The sequence below is a fragment of the Carcharhinus amblyrhynchos genome, chromosome 4 (genome assembly GCF_965287045.1).
Source record: "Carcharhinus amblyrhynchos chromosome 4, sCarAmb.v2.hapA, whole genome shotgun sequence".
In the NCBI taxonomy this organism is placed as follows: Eukaryota; Metazoa; Chordata; class Chondrichthyes; order Carcharhiniformes; family Carcharhinidae; genus Carcharhinus; species Carcharhinus amblyrhynchos.
In genome coordinates, this window is record NC_137327.1 from 33,890,807 (window position 1) to 33,905,590 (window position 14,784).

Genomic DNA, 14,784 nt, shown 5'->3' on the forward strand with positions numbered 1-14,784 from the left:
CAAAAGAATTTCAATATCTTCATATCTCCAAGTCTGAATGTTAAAAATTAAAGTATTAACAGGGCTAGGGATTTTTGGAAGCATATAAGTGGGTGACTGAGGGCCAAAAGCATCGTGATAGACTTCCATTAACAGTTAAACCACTGATCAAATTAAAATATTCTGATTGTAATGTGTGCATGTTTATCAAGAGCTTGAATTCTTCATTTAGTTGATGTTTAGATTTAGTTAGAAGGCATATCTCAAAAATACAGCAGTTATTTCCTTGAAATCCTACACTGAGGATGCAGGTTTGAATTATTTTAACAGATATTAGGCCTGTTTCTCAGCTGACTTGCTAAGAATTGCACCTTAGGCTGTGCTTTATGTGCAGAGAGTATCATTCAATCATTTTGTGCATGGTTGTCATTAAGGTGTCAAGGCTTACTTAAATAGGAGGAAATGGCGCTTCTTGGATTTTTGCTTAGTTGAGAATGTGCCAGTGTTCCTAAGAGTTTATCTTAAATGTCGTCTGGAGAAAAGGAGTAGTCCCACTATTTTGGTAACCATTAACAGTTACACATACAGAAGGCAGTTTTCCGACAGTCATCAATTTATTATATACTATATAGAGTAAGGACAAAGAAAGCTGAATGAACTCAGAAGATCTGCCAGCTTCTGTGGAGTGAGAAACGGTTACGTTTCAATACAGTATGACTCTTCTTCAGAACTAAAGAGGGTTAGGAATGTGACAGATCATATAGTTGGAGAGAGGGGAGGAAGAGGTGCAGCAGAATAGAAGATTAGGCATAGGTCAGAGCTAAGGAGTAATTCAGTTCTGTAGAAGAGTCACGTGGACCCAAAATGTTAATGCTGTTCCTCTCTCCGTAGATGCTGCCTGACCTGATGTGTTTATTCAGCATTTTCTGCTTTAATTTCAGATTTCCAAAATGGCCTTTTTTTTTGCTTTTATTTGAGTGAATCAATTTATTATCTTAATTTTCATTGGCCGTATTTTCCAGTTGTTCATGCTGGTGGGATCTTCTAGTTTCCACTGACAGTGCACCCCTGCTACAGGTTTCCTGATGGCATGTGGTAGGGTCGATGAGAAACCCTATTGAGGCGGGACCCGGCGATCCTGCCGCTGGCCAACAGCACGCCACCTCCATGATGCCATGGGGAAGCCAGAGAATCCAGCCCAACGTGCGAACTTTTAATTTAGGTTTTTTAAAAACATTTTTTGTAGTTTTTTCGGGACTAATCGTGCTGAGTCAGGGATCAGCGCTTTGATGGCTGGCCGGCCCTCATGCTGTATAACGCATCCTAAATGGCTTGTGTTGAGTAATTGGCTGGGATGAATGCAGCATCGCTCTGAGAGGCAGCTTCGTCTTTTGCGGAACTGCTTCCATTCCCTCTCTGTTGGTGCTCCCTCAGCTGATCAAGTGATTTATGTGAGAGAAGACTGCTGGGCAGCAAGGAGATCAATCAAGTGCTCTATTATGGCTACATCTATTCTAATTTCAGCAAAGTGTCAATCTAGACAAAACCGACTACTGTACACTGAAGATCAGAATGCTGTCATGAGATCTTTTATGTTCACCTGGAAGTGCAGATTGATCTTAGTTTAACACTTCATCCAAAGGAGTGCACTGAAGACAATGCAGCACCCCTTCAATACTGTGTTAAAATGCCAAACCAGATTATGTGCTCCATTCTTTGGACTTCATTTGACTCAGGTGAGTGCATGTGATTACTGAACCAAGGCTAATGCTGGGTTATAAAGTCATCATAATGAGCTGGCATTACAAATATCACAAACAATTTTCCCTGATCAAAAATGCATACAATTAAATATAGTTTCTCTAGCACGTTCACAGGACCAAATAATTCATGGTTTAATAGAGATGCTCAGATACTTCCAGCAGAAAGTGACATAAAAACAGAAAAATCCTAGAAATATACAGCAGACAAGGTGCCAGTTCCTGAAAGAAGAAAAAAGTGAGTTAAAATTTCAAATGTAGGATCTTTATCCAAGTATTTAAAAGGGACGATTTTCCAAGCAAGGACTCAAGATGCTGACCTTTCTTTTCAAATTTTGATGAGCCAACAGTGTATTTCCAGCATTTGCAGCTTTTATTTTAATCTTTTAAGTCTCGATAAACATTAGCCATGTGTAGCCTCAATTTGTCATTTAAATCTTCCAAATGTGATCTTGAATTTTAAATTTGCCATCTGGAATTTTTTACATGTTGATCCCAGTGGGGAATATTTCATGATTTTATGATCTTAGCACAGAGCTTCACTTCTGGAGACTGTATGCTGGGAATTCTAACATAAAACTGAATTCAATCTCCAATACATTAGCAAAAATCCCCAAATCCTTTGAACTAGAAATAGCATTGAACTCATGCAAAATGGCAAATAAACAGCCCTATGCTTTTGCTCCCAAAATGTGTTCATAAAGGCATTAAAGAAAAACGTAACAAACATAACACTAACCTGAAAATGAGAGCTAAAATTATCATTAAAATAGCCACCGGAACGAGAAGATACGGAAACACTGCAATCACGGTCGCTAATATGAATAGTACTATCAATATCTGCTGAAGAAAGTTCTCAGCATGAAAAGGTAGCCTCACGTCTATTTCATCCATGTCTTTGGAAAAACGGTTAATTATCCTTCCAATTGGGGTGACGTCAAAGAACTTCATTGGACAGTGTATAATCTTTTTTAAAAGAAGAAGAAAACAAATTAAATGTAATTTCCAAATTAAATGGTTATGACTCAAGTGATTATAAAAATGAGGGTTATGTTGGTTTTTTTTAACAACTCTTGCAAGATTATTGGTTGTGCGATATAAATAGGTTTTGACTGTCCATTCACCAGGACTACTCATGTAAGTGATTGATGTACATGTAAGAACCAAGCATTTCTCAGATATCCTTGCTGCCTAGTTAAAACCAGGCAGAAAATGAAAGCATGGGCTGGGTTGTTGTTTCACCCAACGGCTCATGAATTTCAAGGTGCCAGTATTTGGCAGTTGACATCCAACGCAACCTTTGACACCCAGGCCAGTTATAGCCAGGGTGTGTGCTTGTTGTCCCTTGGAGGATAGCTGGTGGGCACCCAAGGTTGGAGTGCTGATAGCAAGGCTTCCAACACTGACATTGGCAGTCCTGCTACGGGAAGTGGATTCTCTCTATGCAGGTGGGAAAGAGAGAGAGATGAAAGTGCTCTGGGACCATTTCTGGGACATCAATCACATTCCCATCCACATGGAGAATCCATGTCTGCAACAGCAGGGTGCTGATGACGGGCTCTACTGATCTCTTCCTATTTTTCCTTGTGAGTGCAGTGGAGGGTAACTCGTGGAGGGACCCAGGTGCCTTCTTTATGAGATGTGTCAGAAACCTGTGTGCTGGAGAAGTGAAGCCGCTTCTGAGGAGTAAGGGGCTGTCACACAGCACCTCAGGTCTCAAGGAGGTTGGGGCTTGCGAGTTTAAAAGTCCAATCCATACAGATATTGCCAGACTGAGCAGCTATGGGACTCAGTCAGAACAGTGAGATCCTTAATGGGACCTTGAGTGATTGAACAAAGAATTCCCCTATATGACACGGGCTGACTGGAAAAACACTGATTCAATTGATACTGGTTGATGTGTTCGTTCACTTTACTCTTCTTGGCTGGCGACCCTCTTTCATCAAATCTGCAGCTGTGACTGAGAGGCATGAGAGGAATTATGCTTGGGCCACTTTCAGTCTTGAAAGAGCAAAATCCCAACTGAGACTGATAACCCTAATGAGTAGGAGAAGTTCATAGAGGTTTGCCAACAGTTGTGGGTCATTGACTGAACCATGGGTAACCTGAGGTCAGCCCCTTGCCATGGGCATGAACACCCCTACCCCCAGATGCTTTGCAAGAACCCCTGTACACCTCGGTACAACTTCATAGCGGTGACTTACCACCTTGTTCCCCTTCGACGTTCCTGCGTGACTTCTGTTTGAAGGGACAGGAGCATCCTGTGAGGCTATTGACTTGGCCTCCAAGTCTGTGAATAAGATGCTAATGAGGCTATTTGAACATTTATGGGTTTCTGCCTACTCTGATTGGGACCCAACTGGGGCCGTGTAGTGGACTGGGAGCATCAGAACGTGTTTGGCGACTGGTGCAAAACCCATTTTTCAGCTGACGTTCAACTCTCTGGCCCATCCTGAATTTCACCATGAGCTAACTGGCCCAGAGATCTCTGCACCACCCCACATTTAAAACATTAGCATCCAATTCATGGTCCTCACAACAGAGGCAAACAAGATCCAAGCTGACAAGACAAGATATTGGCTGAAAATCTCCTGTTTTGCCCGCCATGGGATTCAAGCAGGCGAGACAGGAAATTTGGTGGACCCAGTCAAAGGTCCGTTAAGCTTGGGTTGGAATTTCTGGTCTTGGGACGTGCACGGCTGAGAATCCCACGCAATCTTGGGCTTGACCCTGAGCATGACAAGGTTCAGATTTGCTTTAAATTTTCATATTTGCTTGTTAGGTGTCAAGCCTCCAGGTGAGAAACATATTCAACAGCTCAAATGAATTATAAATCTGAGTTCAAGTGAGACATTAAAAATAATTTATACGTTGTCAGTTACAAAATTATAGTAGGAACAACATGCACCAAAGAATTAAAAACACAAAATGTTAAACAATGAAATGCAATAACTTGCTGCCCTTGTAGATAACTTCTCTGATTGTGAGAATAAAGCTGTTATTTGAATTATTTTTGCCTTTGTTCCAAATAATTAGTAAAAGATGATCTACAACTTGTTTTAATGTGTTTCTTGAGATAATGATCTTCAAGAGGTTGAGTTAATATGGATACTCATTAATCAACATATTGTATAATGGACAATACAATAAACAAATTATCGCATTTATCATCTGTTTATTAATATTCAAATTGTCCCAGGCACTTGGCCAGTAGAATGGAGAAATTCATTTAGAAGAGAAAAGAATTTCCAAAAAAAAAATCCTGAGAGATGACATGTAATATTTTCTAATTCTGTAGCCTTGTGATAAATGAAATAAGATCTTAAAAATGCTCTGACACAGTGATAGATCCCAAGCTAAGAGCAACAGAGCCTTGACCATTCTCTTCTCACTGTCTGTCATTGCAGACTTCCAACATATAGTGGATTAGTTTATCTAGAATAGTGACTTTTAACACTAGAGCACTACCCTCAGCACATCCATCTGCAAACCCAAGTGGCAAGACATGTAGACAGGTTTGCTGTGATATTTCTACCCTCCAATACAGTAGAGAGTGACATGAACTCATCCTGCAAAAGGAAGAGAAATTAAGTGGGCTCTATGAATATATTTGTAGCTTCATTTTGCACACCTGCAGATGAGGAGTGACTGATTCTTCCCTGAATCCATTCATTATTGAAGAAGTTGCTGACAATTTGCCCCATTACATCCTGCATTGCTGCCTGTGTTCAGGCTTGTTAATATTTATATCTTGGATGTAATGTGATTAACTTAGTGCTTCTGTGGGAAGAGAGAATGTAGCGATGCTAAAGGAAGTAATGGAATAATGCAGAAAGCTAACTCTGGAAAAGAAACAGTGATTATATCGCAGACCCTGATGGCATGAACCCTAGTTGAAGAACTAGGTCACTTAACTAGCTTGGGTGATCATTAAACTTCTAACAAGTTTGATAAGATAATTGAAGATAGTCATTTTTGATCTCTTGATTGAATAATATCTGACAGTCTGGGTAACTTCAGCAATATCACTAATTAGGCTTATTAAGAAACTATATTAGCTGAAATAAGAGCTTTCAAATACATTGTGCCTTAAATGTGGTGAAATGTCCCATAGTACTTGGCAGGTGCATTATCTAAAAGAATTTGATTTGTGGAAATATTAGGATAAATAACCAAAAGCTTTGTCAAAGAGATATGGTTTCAGAAGCAACTTAAAGGATGAGAGGGGGGTGGAAAGGTTCAGAAAGGGAATTCCAGGGCTAAGGACCTAGGCAACAGAAGGCTCCAATGGCGGACCGATTAAAATCCGAGATGCACAAAAGGCCAACATTATAGCGGTTGGAGGAAGTTACAGTGATAAGCGTGAGACTAAACAGGTATCTGGAAAAAAATCAACAAGCATTTTAAAATGAATGCCTTGCTGGCCTGGGAGTCAATGTAGGTTAGCAAGCACAGGGATGACGGGAATTGGTGAATGTTAGGATACAGGCAGCAGACATTCAGATGTGCTCAAGTAGATGTAGAATGGAAGTTGGGAGGGCTATCCAAAAGAGTGTTGGAATAATAAAGTCTCAAAACAATGCCTAATTGCAAAGATTTGGAATTAATAAAAATAATATAAACTCTATTTGGAAATAATAAAAATATTCTGAAGGTCTGATTACTGTCTGCAGTATTATACTTGTACTCTGGCATACGTATGTGATATAAAGTATCTATGTCACATTGACTATTGATGGAGTCCTTTGCTTGTCTGTGTACTGCCCTGGCCTAACATGAACAGCACGTAACAGCTGGACTACCAAAAGCTCACCTCTCATAACCACGGAATGATAGTTTCCGGCTATAGAGTAACTATAGAATATAGATCAATCAAAAATTATTTCAAATGTTCCAGTGAGGACTTTTGCACACAGACACAAGGGAAAAATAGAGCCTTGTATAGTATGCTACACCATAAGGAATTCCATTCATATTAGCGTGAGGCCAGACCAGTGTGAATTATGGCTAGTCTCCCATGGGATACACCTGGGAACCAGTCCTCCTCGAGGAGCTCTGATGGCTGCATTGTTCAGTGGTGGGGGGAGAAGGTTGGATGGGGACCTACACCTGGCGCTGCCCCTGACAGTACCTGGGCAGATTGCGGTGAGTGGGGGGGGGGGGGGGGGTGGGGGGGGGGGGTTCAGTTTGTGTGACCCTTTTGAACTTTTGTGCACTGGGGCGGCCTTTAAAAATGCTGCCTTGATCTGTAAAAAAAAGTTGTTGTTGGGGTAAGTTCTGCCAGCATGATGTCATGGGACCCATTAGGCGAAGGAACAGAAGTAGGCCACTTGGCCCATCAAGTCTGCTCCACCATTCAATTAAGTCATGACTGATCCAATTATAATTCTCAACTCCATTTTTGCACCTTATTCCCATAATCCTTGATTCCTTAATTGATTAAAAATCTGTCTAACTTAGCATTGAACATACCTAATAACCCACTCTCTACAGCCCTCTGTGGTAAAGAATTCCACGGCTTCACTACCTCCAAGAGAAGAAATTCCTCTTCAGCTCTATCATAGATGGGTGACCTTGAAGTTTTGTTTCCTGTGTTCCCAATGGTAGGCCAGAGAAAGCCACCATTGGTGCCTATGGCTTCAACACTGCTTTCCTTGCTCGCTATCACACTCTGCCAAATACAGGAAAATTCCATTCATAGTTTTGTAAGAAACCGCCTGCTGTCATGATCATGAAATATGGACTCATGCATTAGTTCAAACTGAACATTTTACCTTAAAACAAAATGGAGAAAGGACACTATTTTTGAAACAAAATGGATTTGAGAGGTCAGGTGAGCTTTCCTTTCTTGTTGATACATATTGAACTACACAAGACCCTGGAAGATAGCCGACATGTCTGGACAAGACACTAAAATGCAAATGACCTTCTGGGTCATTTTCTTGAGAAGGCATTGACAGGCAACAAATTTTTCCTGTGGATTAGTGGCTGCCATTATTCAAACTGTTACAAGAACTTGTTCAAAATGGACTTACAGAATTTTTGGCTTTGCTGTGGAATTGTGAAGAGCGGGTGTGAGAAGTAATCCATTCTATCACAAGGCTATGGAAATGGGTGAAGCTTAAACACCATTTTATGTCAACAGCTATTTGTCAGGACGATGAAAAGCAAATATTATGGTTACCTGACAGGTTCCTGATAAAGAACATTGAATCAGGCATATTTTTCAAGTGGCATGCAGAAAGAAAGAGAGTAGAAGAATTCCAGATCTGCAAAGGAGTAGGATCCAGCCTTAAATCCATCAGGAGGCAGAGAATTTGGACCAGTTTTTATCTACCAGTTTTATCTACCATTTATCTACCATTTTTATCTACCAAACTTTAGGAGCCAAAGCAGGTTTTCACACAGGGATTTGACTGCATCACAAACGGAGTGAATTCTGAGAAACTGCTTGGTAATCAGTAAGCTGTTGTGACTTTATCTTCATATACCTCCAACCTCTATTTCTTCAGTGAACCAAAGAAGACCTAAGTATGCTACCTGTTTTGGATATTTTCTGTTTTTAACTTCTTAAAAGATTTTGTTCATGGGGTGTGGGCATCACAGCCTTTGTTTGAGAATCAATCAGATTGCTGTGGGTATGGTATCACATGTAGGCCAGACCAGTTAAGGACAGCAGATTTCTTTCTTTCAACAATATTAGTGAACCAGTTGGGTTTTACGACAATCAGCAATGGTTTCATGGTCATCAATAGACGTGTGTGTGTGTGTGTGTGTGTGTGTGTGTGTGTGTGTGTGTGTCACTATTGTGAATAGGTTTTGTAGGCTGAGTAGTGAATATTTATTCTTTTATAAAATTATAAGGAAACCTGTCATTTGTCTATTTTTGTGAATTAAACAATTTGGGAGTGGGGAGAGGTGGCGTTAAACCACTTTTCTTTTAAAACACATATCTTTGGTCAGTTGACAGTGGGACACTGCTGCATACAAGGGTCCACCAGCATTGTAATATTAGGTCTTGATAAATGAACACCTTACAATACTAATGAATGTAACAGCAAGCAATTGTGCAAGGTGACAAGTTACTAGTCTGCCAGATTTAATTGACATGCAAGTTTATGCAATTAGGTAACTGGAATAGGTTTGTTAAAACAGAGTATGTCAGTAATTAAAATATTAGTATATGAAAGACAGCCTCACTAGAAATTTGCTGATGAGTCTACTGATCAGTTGCAGTCACCTTGGCAGAAGATCAATGAAAACTCCATTTCAATAATGTAACCAGGGATTCTCACCACTTCTCCATCTCACTATCCCCATCCAGGTACTGTGGCTGAAGAGGAGAATTCCCAAAAAATTCCAAGTTTGTTTTGCAAATATGATAAAATGCAGGAAAGTAAATTACCAGCAAAATAGTCTTCTTTTGCCACACTCAATTCAAGACATTGAGGTATGTCATATCTCTTAAAGTTTACCACCAACTTTATAACTGTAATTTTAACATCATCAAAATTATTGTCCTTTATTTCCTGAGATAAAGGATTGTGGGCTTAATCTTGTGGGAGTGAAAGAGTCTTTGGCTGCCTGGGGTCGAATCATTTTGGGAAGACCAAAGGCATGTTGTGCCACTCCGTTACGTGACAGGCCAGCAGCAAACGTTCCCTCAGTAGAAGTGCCCCATGGGCAGAAGTCCTTCCACCAAGAGCTGCCAGCCAATCAGAGGACAACAGCTCTTCTGTACTCACATTAGCACTGGGAAATTGGGGATTGCTGCCCACCCGAGCATCAGATCAAGGATGGACCAGGCACTAGTGAGTAATGACAGTAAGAGAGCCACATTTTGGTCATTGGGAGGTAGGGGGCTGGCAGCAAGGACGGGGAGCTGGCATTCAGTGTACCCGAACAAACGCCAGAGTGTGGTGACTAGGGGATTTTACAGTAACTTCATTGCAATGTTAATGTAAGATTACTTGTGACACTAATAAATAAACTTTAAAACTACCACCAAACTCATTACAGAGGAGGGCATAATATTCTGGCCTTGTATTTCAATGTATTAATTTAAAGTTTCTTGTTATCTACTATTGAAAATAGCCCTTACAATTGAAATCTATAAAATTCAGTATCAAACATGCATCTTACCTTGGAGAATACGTTGTCATGTAGTGTGGAAGAAGCCTTCAGGGTAAACTTAGTGAAAACATATCCCTTAACGACACTCAGAACAATTATTAAAACGATAGACATTCCATAAATTAGCTGGTAGGTTCCTAGCTGGGGGTTATCAGTGATGCTGCTACAATCCACTGTCGTGGTGTTGTTCCTTTGTGCAAGACAGTCAGCCTTCGTTTAATTAAGTACAATCAATTAGTGTCAAAAGCTTAGTTCCTGTGACACAAGACATACAATAGACTAGAAATTGCATTCTTGAAGCTAAGCTATGAGAAGTATGTGGGGATGTCTAGGCATAAATATTTGTGAATTTTCCTTCAATGCTGCTTTCTTGCTGGTCTTTTCATATCCAAGTGGTCATTTAGTTTTTCCTGGAATAATTGCTGTTTGAACACTAAACTGTAGTGCTCATGCATGACTCACTAGAATAAGCATACATAGCTGTTACCATACAGGAGGTGGAATTGGTGGATTTTCAGGAGCACCTAGCATCCTATGAGTCCTTTCTCAAGAGTAAGATTGAGGTTGGAATATGATGCTGACATTCATGGATGGAAGAAGTACTTCCTCTTCAGAATTTGCCTTAACAGCCAGAAAAGAGTGGATTTTACCCCAATTCCAACCCCTCCAGCCCCAGTGCAGCAACATTCTATCCTGCAATAGGGCAAAATTTCAAACTAAATTATATGTGAATTGGGCACCATTAATGTTGTGCCAAGGGGGGATTTTTTATTTTGTTAAACTATAAAATTTAGTCTTTCATCTTGACCCATAAACGTCATGGCTGCAGAAGGTGCATCTTATTGCTCTGTCTCAATCCAACAAAGCTATACACAAGATATCAAGAAGTCCTTGCACACCACTTTACCATATCTGTAAAATTATCTCTCAGTTTTGTTATGTAGAATTTTGGCTTTTGAATTTACAGAATACTGATCATGTGCTGTTGAGCAGGACTTTTGGTTCCTTATATTTCACCATGGGAAGCCTCGGGGCTATCCCCTTGGCATAAATTCTCCTGACTTTGTTCTGTACTCTGTGAGTTTAGTGAAGCATCTATAATTACTGCAGTTGCCTCAGGCTGCATGCTGTTGTTTACTGTATAATTTGTATTTGTTGTGCTATTTGCATTGCTGGCAACAATTGCATACCTTAGATGAAAATATTCCTGGTATTAATATCTAAAAGTACCTTTTGCTGTCAAAATACATGAAGTATTGTTTGTGTTTGTAACATAGTTATAGAGTACATTTCTTTATTTATATATCTGTCTACTTATTCTCAGAAACATTCAGCTGTCCTATCCAACATCCATTTGGCCTTGCGCCCATGTGCCAGCTCATTTGTAGAAATATCAGATTATTTCTACACCCCATAGTCTTTCCCTATATTCCTGTAATTGCTATCTCTTCATGCATTATCCAATTTCCATTTGAAAGTTAGCATTGAATTTGCTTCCATCAGCCTTTCAGGCAATATATCTTAGAACACAAGGACTTGCTACATAAGTGCCATGCCAAATTCTTTTACCCATTGCATAGAATCTGTCTTTCCTGGTTACTGGCCGTTCTATCACAGAAAACTATTTCCCCTTATTTACTCTATCAAAAAAAATTAATGATTTTGAGCACCTCTATCCTTTTTGCTCTAAGGAGAACATTCCCCTCTCTGGTCTCTCCATGTAACTGAAGATTCTCAATCCTGGTACCATTCTGGTAAATTCCTTTTACATCCTCTCTATGATGTTGCCTTCCCAAAGTGTGGTACCCAGAGTTGAATGTAAATATTCCAAGCCGAGTCTTATCCATTGTTTTATAAAGGTTTTGCAAAGTTCTTTCCTTTGTACTCTATGTTGCTATTAAAAATGCCATGGATTCTGGTTAATCTTTTAACAGACTTCTCATCATGTCCCTCACAAACAATTAAAATAGTTTCTCTCTATCTACCCTATCTGTTCCCCTTAATATCTTGAAAACTTCAATCAATTTAGCCCTTAACCTTTGAAATTACAGGGAATGCAATCCTGATTTTTTGAAATGACGCCATATAATTTAACTCTTGGAGTCCTGGTGTTATGCTAGCCCAAAATAAAAATCTAATCCATGGGGTGGAATTTTACCATCCAGCCTACCACAGGAATCGCAGCGGGCGGGACATGGACCAGGCACAGGTCCATTGACCTCAGGCAGGATTTTCCGGTCTTGAGCAAGCGCAACTGGAAAATTCCCCCCATGATGTTTAAGCACAAAGAGAAAATCCTCTTACCCATGTGATGTGTGAATCACAGAGGGAAGGATTTCAGTATTATATTCAGGAATTTTTTTTTTAATATTCTAATGACATTAGGACTGTCCTTTTCAAATGTCACATAAATGGTGGCATTGGTTTGGTTCTTTAATCGTCCAGTTTTCGAAATGAAATATTTTTTGTACAATATTTGCAAGAACAATTCTTGTGACATGACAAATAAGATTGGACAAATGGACTGAAGCAAAGAATATTCCTTAAATTGTGATAGACTTTAAATATGTTAAGATAAGGTGATCTTGTTCAATTGTATATATTGCCACTCAAATATCACTTCAGACTTCAAAGAAGTTATGTTTTCACAAAAGTGATTTGCACCGAAGGTTTAATTTAACTTAATCTTTCATCTTGACCCATAAAGATGGCTGCAGAAGGTGCATCTTATCGCTCTGTATCAATCCAATAAAGCAACACAAAAGATCAAGGAGTCTTTGCACACCACTTTACCTTTCTGTAAGATTTTCCCTCAGTTTAATTGTGTACAACTTTGGCTTTAGAATTGAGAAATTCACAGAATATTGATCATCTGCTGTTCCATATATTTCAGCATGGGAAGCCTTTGGGCTATTCCTTGATATAAATTCTCCTGACTTTGTTCTGAATGAGTTTAGTGAAGCATCTATCATTATTATAGTTGCCTCTGGCTGTATGCTGTTGTTCACTGCAAAATTTGTATATGTATAAATGAAATAGTTTGTCCGTGTATTCAAATATTATGAATTAAAAACTGCTCTTTTACTTGTTATATTTTTCAAATTGTGTTTTCTAATATTTAACATGGGAAACTATTAAATGTTTGATGTAATGAATGCTTAATACAGTAATTAAGCATTTGTGCTCCTTCAATTAATAGGATCATAGGAATCCTCTTTCTCTTTCACTTTCCATTTTTGGAGAGACAATGTACAGACTAATTTATTCTAAAAAGCTACAAAACATGAAAATAATTTTAAAGATTCAACATTTCATAAATGTACAGGTGACAGTACTTGCATTAGTTGTATGAGGAGAACGTACCCCAGCTCCTTGTTGTATCCAATAACTTAACCACCATCCACTAAAGCTTGTACAGCTGATTATAAGGATGAACAGAAAGAGAACAAATACAAAGAACACATACCCTGGAAAATAAATCAGAATAAACAATTCAATAAATTTTATACATTGAAATATTTTTTTCTGAAGTACACATCAGAAAGCGTACTGAAACTAAATGAATATGAAAGGTAACCAAGTGGTATATCATTCCTGCAAATCAGTCCAGAGCTGACATGGCACAATGTTCAGAAAGGAACATTAAAAGTCTAAAGTGAGCGATATTAACCAATTACTACTGGTTGCAAGAATTCAAAGAGTAAAAATGTAGAGAATTCATAAGGGACATTAGTAGAAATGCACAAAAACAAACTGCCAGACAATTGCAGAAAAAACAAAAGATTGCTGATGCTGGAAATCTGGGGAAAAAAAAACTGAGGCTGCAGGGTGAACATAGCAGGTCAGAAAGCGTTTATGGAAAATACAGATAAAATAGCTTTGGATGCAGCTCTTTCTTGAGAACACTAATTCTATGTGACTATTTTAGTCTGACATTTGCTGGAAAAATGGATGCATCCAAAATTCTCTGAGAGAAATAAGTTAAAGCTAAGTATTAGCTCTAGACTAAGTACTGGCAATTTTAAATACATGTTGTCAAACACAATGGTAAATCTCTCACACTGGTTACATTGCTGAAAATAAAAGCCCCACTGGTAAACTGGGTGTTATAAATTGATGTGACAATATGATAATATAAAAATCTGGTTCAACATTATTCAGCTCAGATTCAAATCACCACGATAGATCATGGTGTAATTTTAAAATGACATAAATAATATTAACTAATGTGTTATTATTAGGCCCTATAATGTGTATGTCTTGTGTCTGGTTGAATTTGAATAGATTGCTATATTATTGATGTAGTCTACATGGCCTTCAGTAAGGCTTTTTGACAAGTCCCATGTGGAAGACTGGTCAAGAAGATAAGAGCCCATGAGTTCCAGGGCATTTGGCAAATTGGATCCAAAATTAGCTTAGCGGCAGGAGTTAGATGGTAATTGTCAAAGGTTGTTCTTGTGACTGAAAACCTGTGTTCAGTCATTTTCCGCAGGGATTGGTGCTGGCTCCCTGGTTGTTTGTAGTGTACATTAGTGAGTTAGATGTGAATGTGGAAGTATCGTAATTAAGTTTGCAGATGACACGAAAATTATAAGTGGTGAGGAGGAAAGTCTGAAAGGATGATATAAATGTGCTGGTCAGGTGAAAAGTGTGAGGTGATTCATTTTGGGAGAGACTAACAAGGCAAGGGAATACACAATGAACCAAAGAATGCTAGAAAGTACAGAGGACCAGAGGGTCCTTAGAGTGCATGTCCAAAGATCTTGAAGGCAGCAGGACAGGTAGATAAAATGGTTAAAAGGCATATGGGATACTTGCCTTTATTAGCTGAGGCATAGAATGTGAGAAGAGAGGAATGATGGAGCTGCGAAAAAGAAACTCATTGGGCCACAGCTAGCGAGTACAGTTCTCA

The 14,784-nt window shown here is 39.0% G+C and overlaps 1 protein-coding gene across 1 annotated transcript in view; it reads right to left on the reverse strand.

Moving 5' to 3' along the window:
* Positions 1–14,784, reverse strand: part of abcc12 (ATP-binding cassette, sub-family C (CFTR/MRP), member 12) — an 89,880-nt gene that overhangs the window by 23,076 nt on the left and 52,020 nt on the right. Inside the window, exons 18-20 of the mRNA XM_080187595.1 lie at positions 13,236–13,339; positions 9,882–10,082; positions 2,479–2,705 (exon numbers count right to left, since the gene is read on the reverse strand). Of these exons, the coding sequence (XP_080043721.1) occupies positions 2,479–2,705; positions 9,882–10,082; positions 13,236–13,339 (532 nt within the window). The remainder of the gene's footprint in view (positions 1–2,478; positions 2,706–9,881; positions 10,083–13,235; positions 13,340–14,784) is intronic.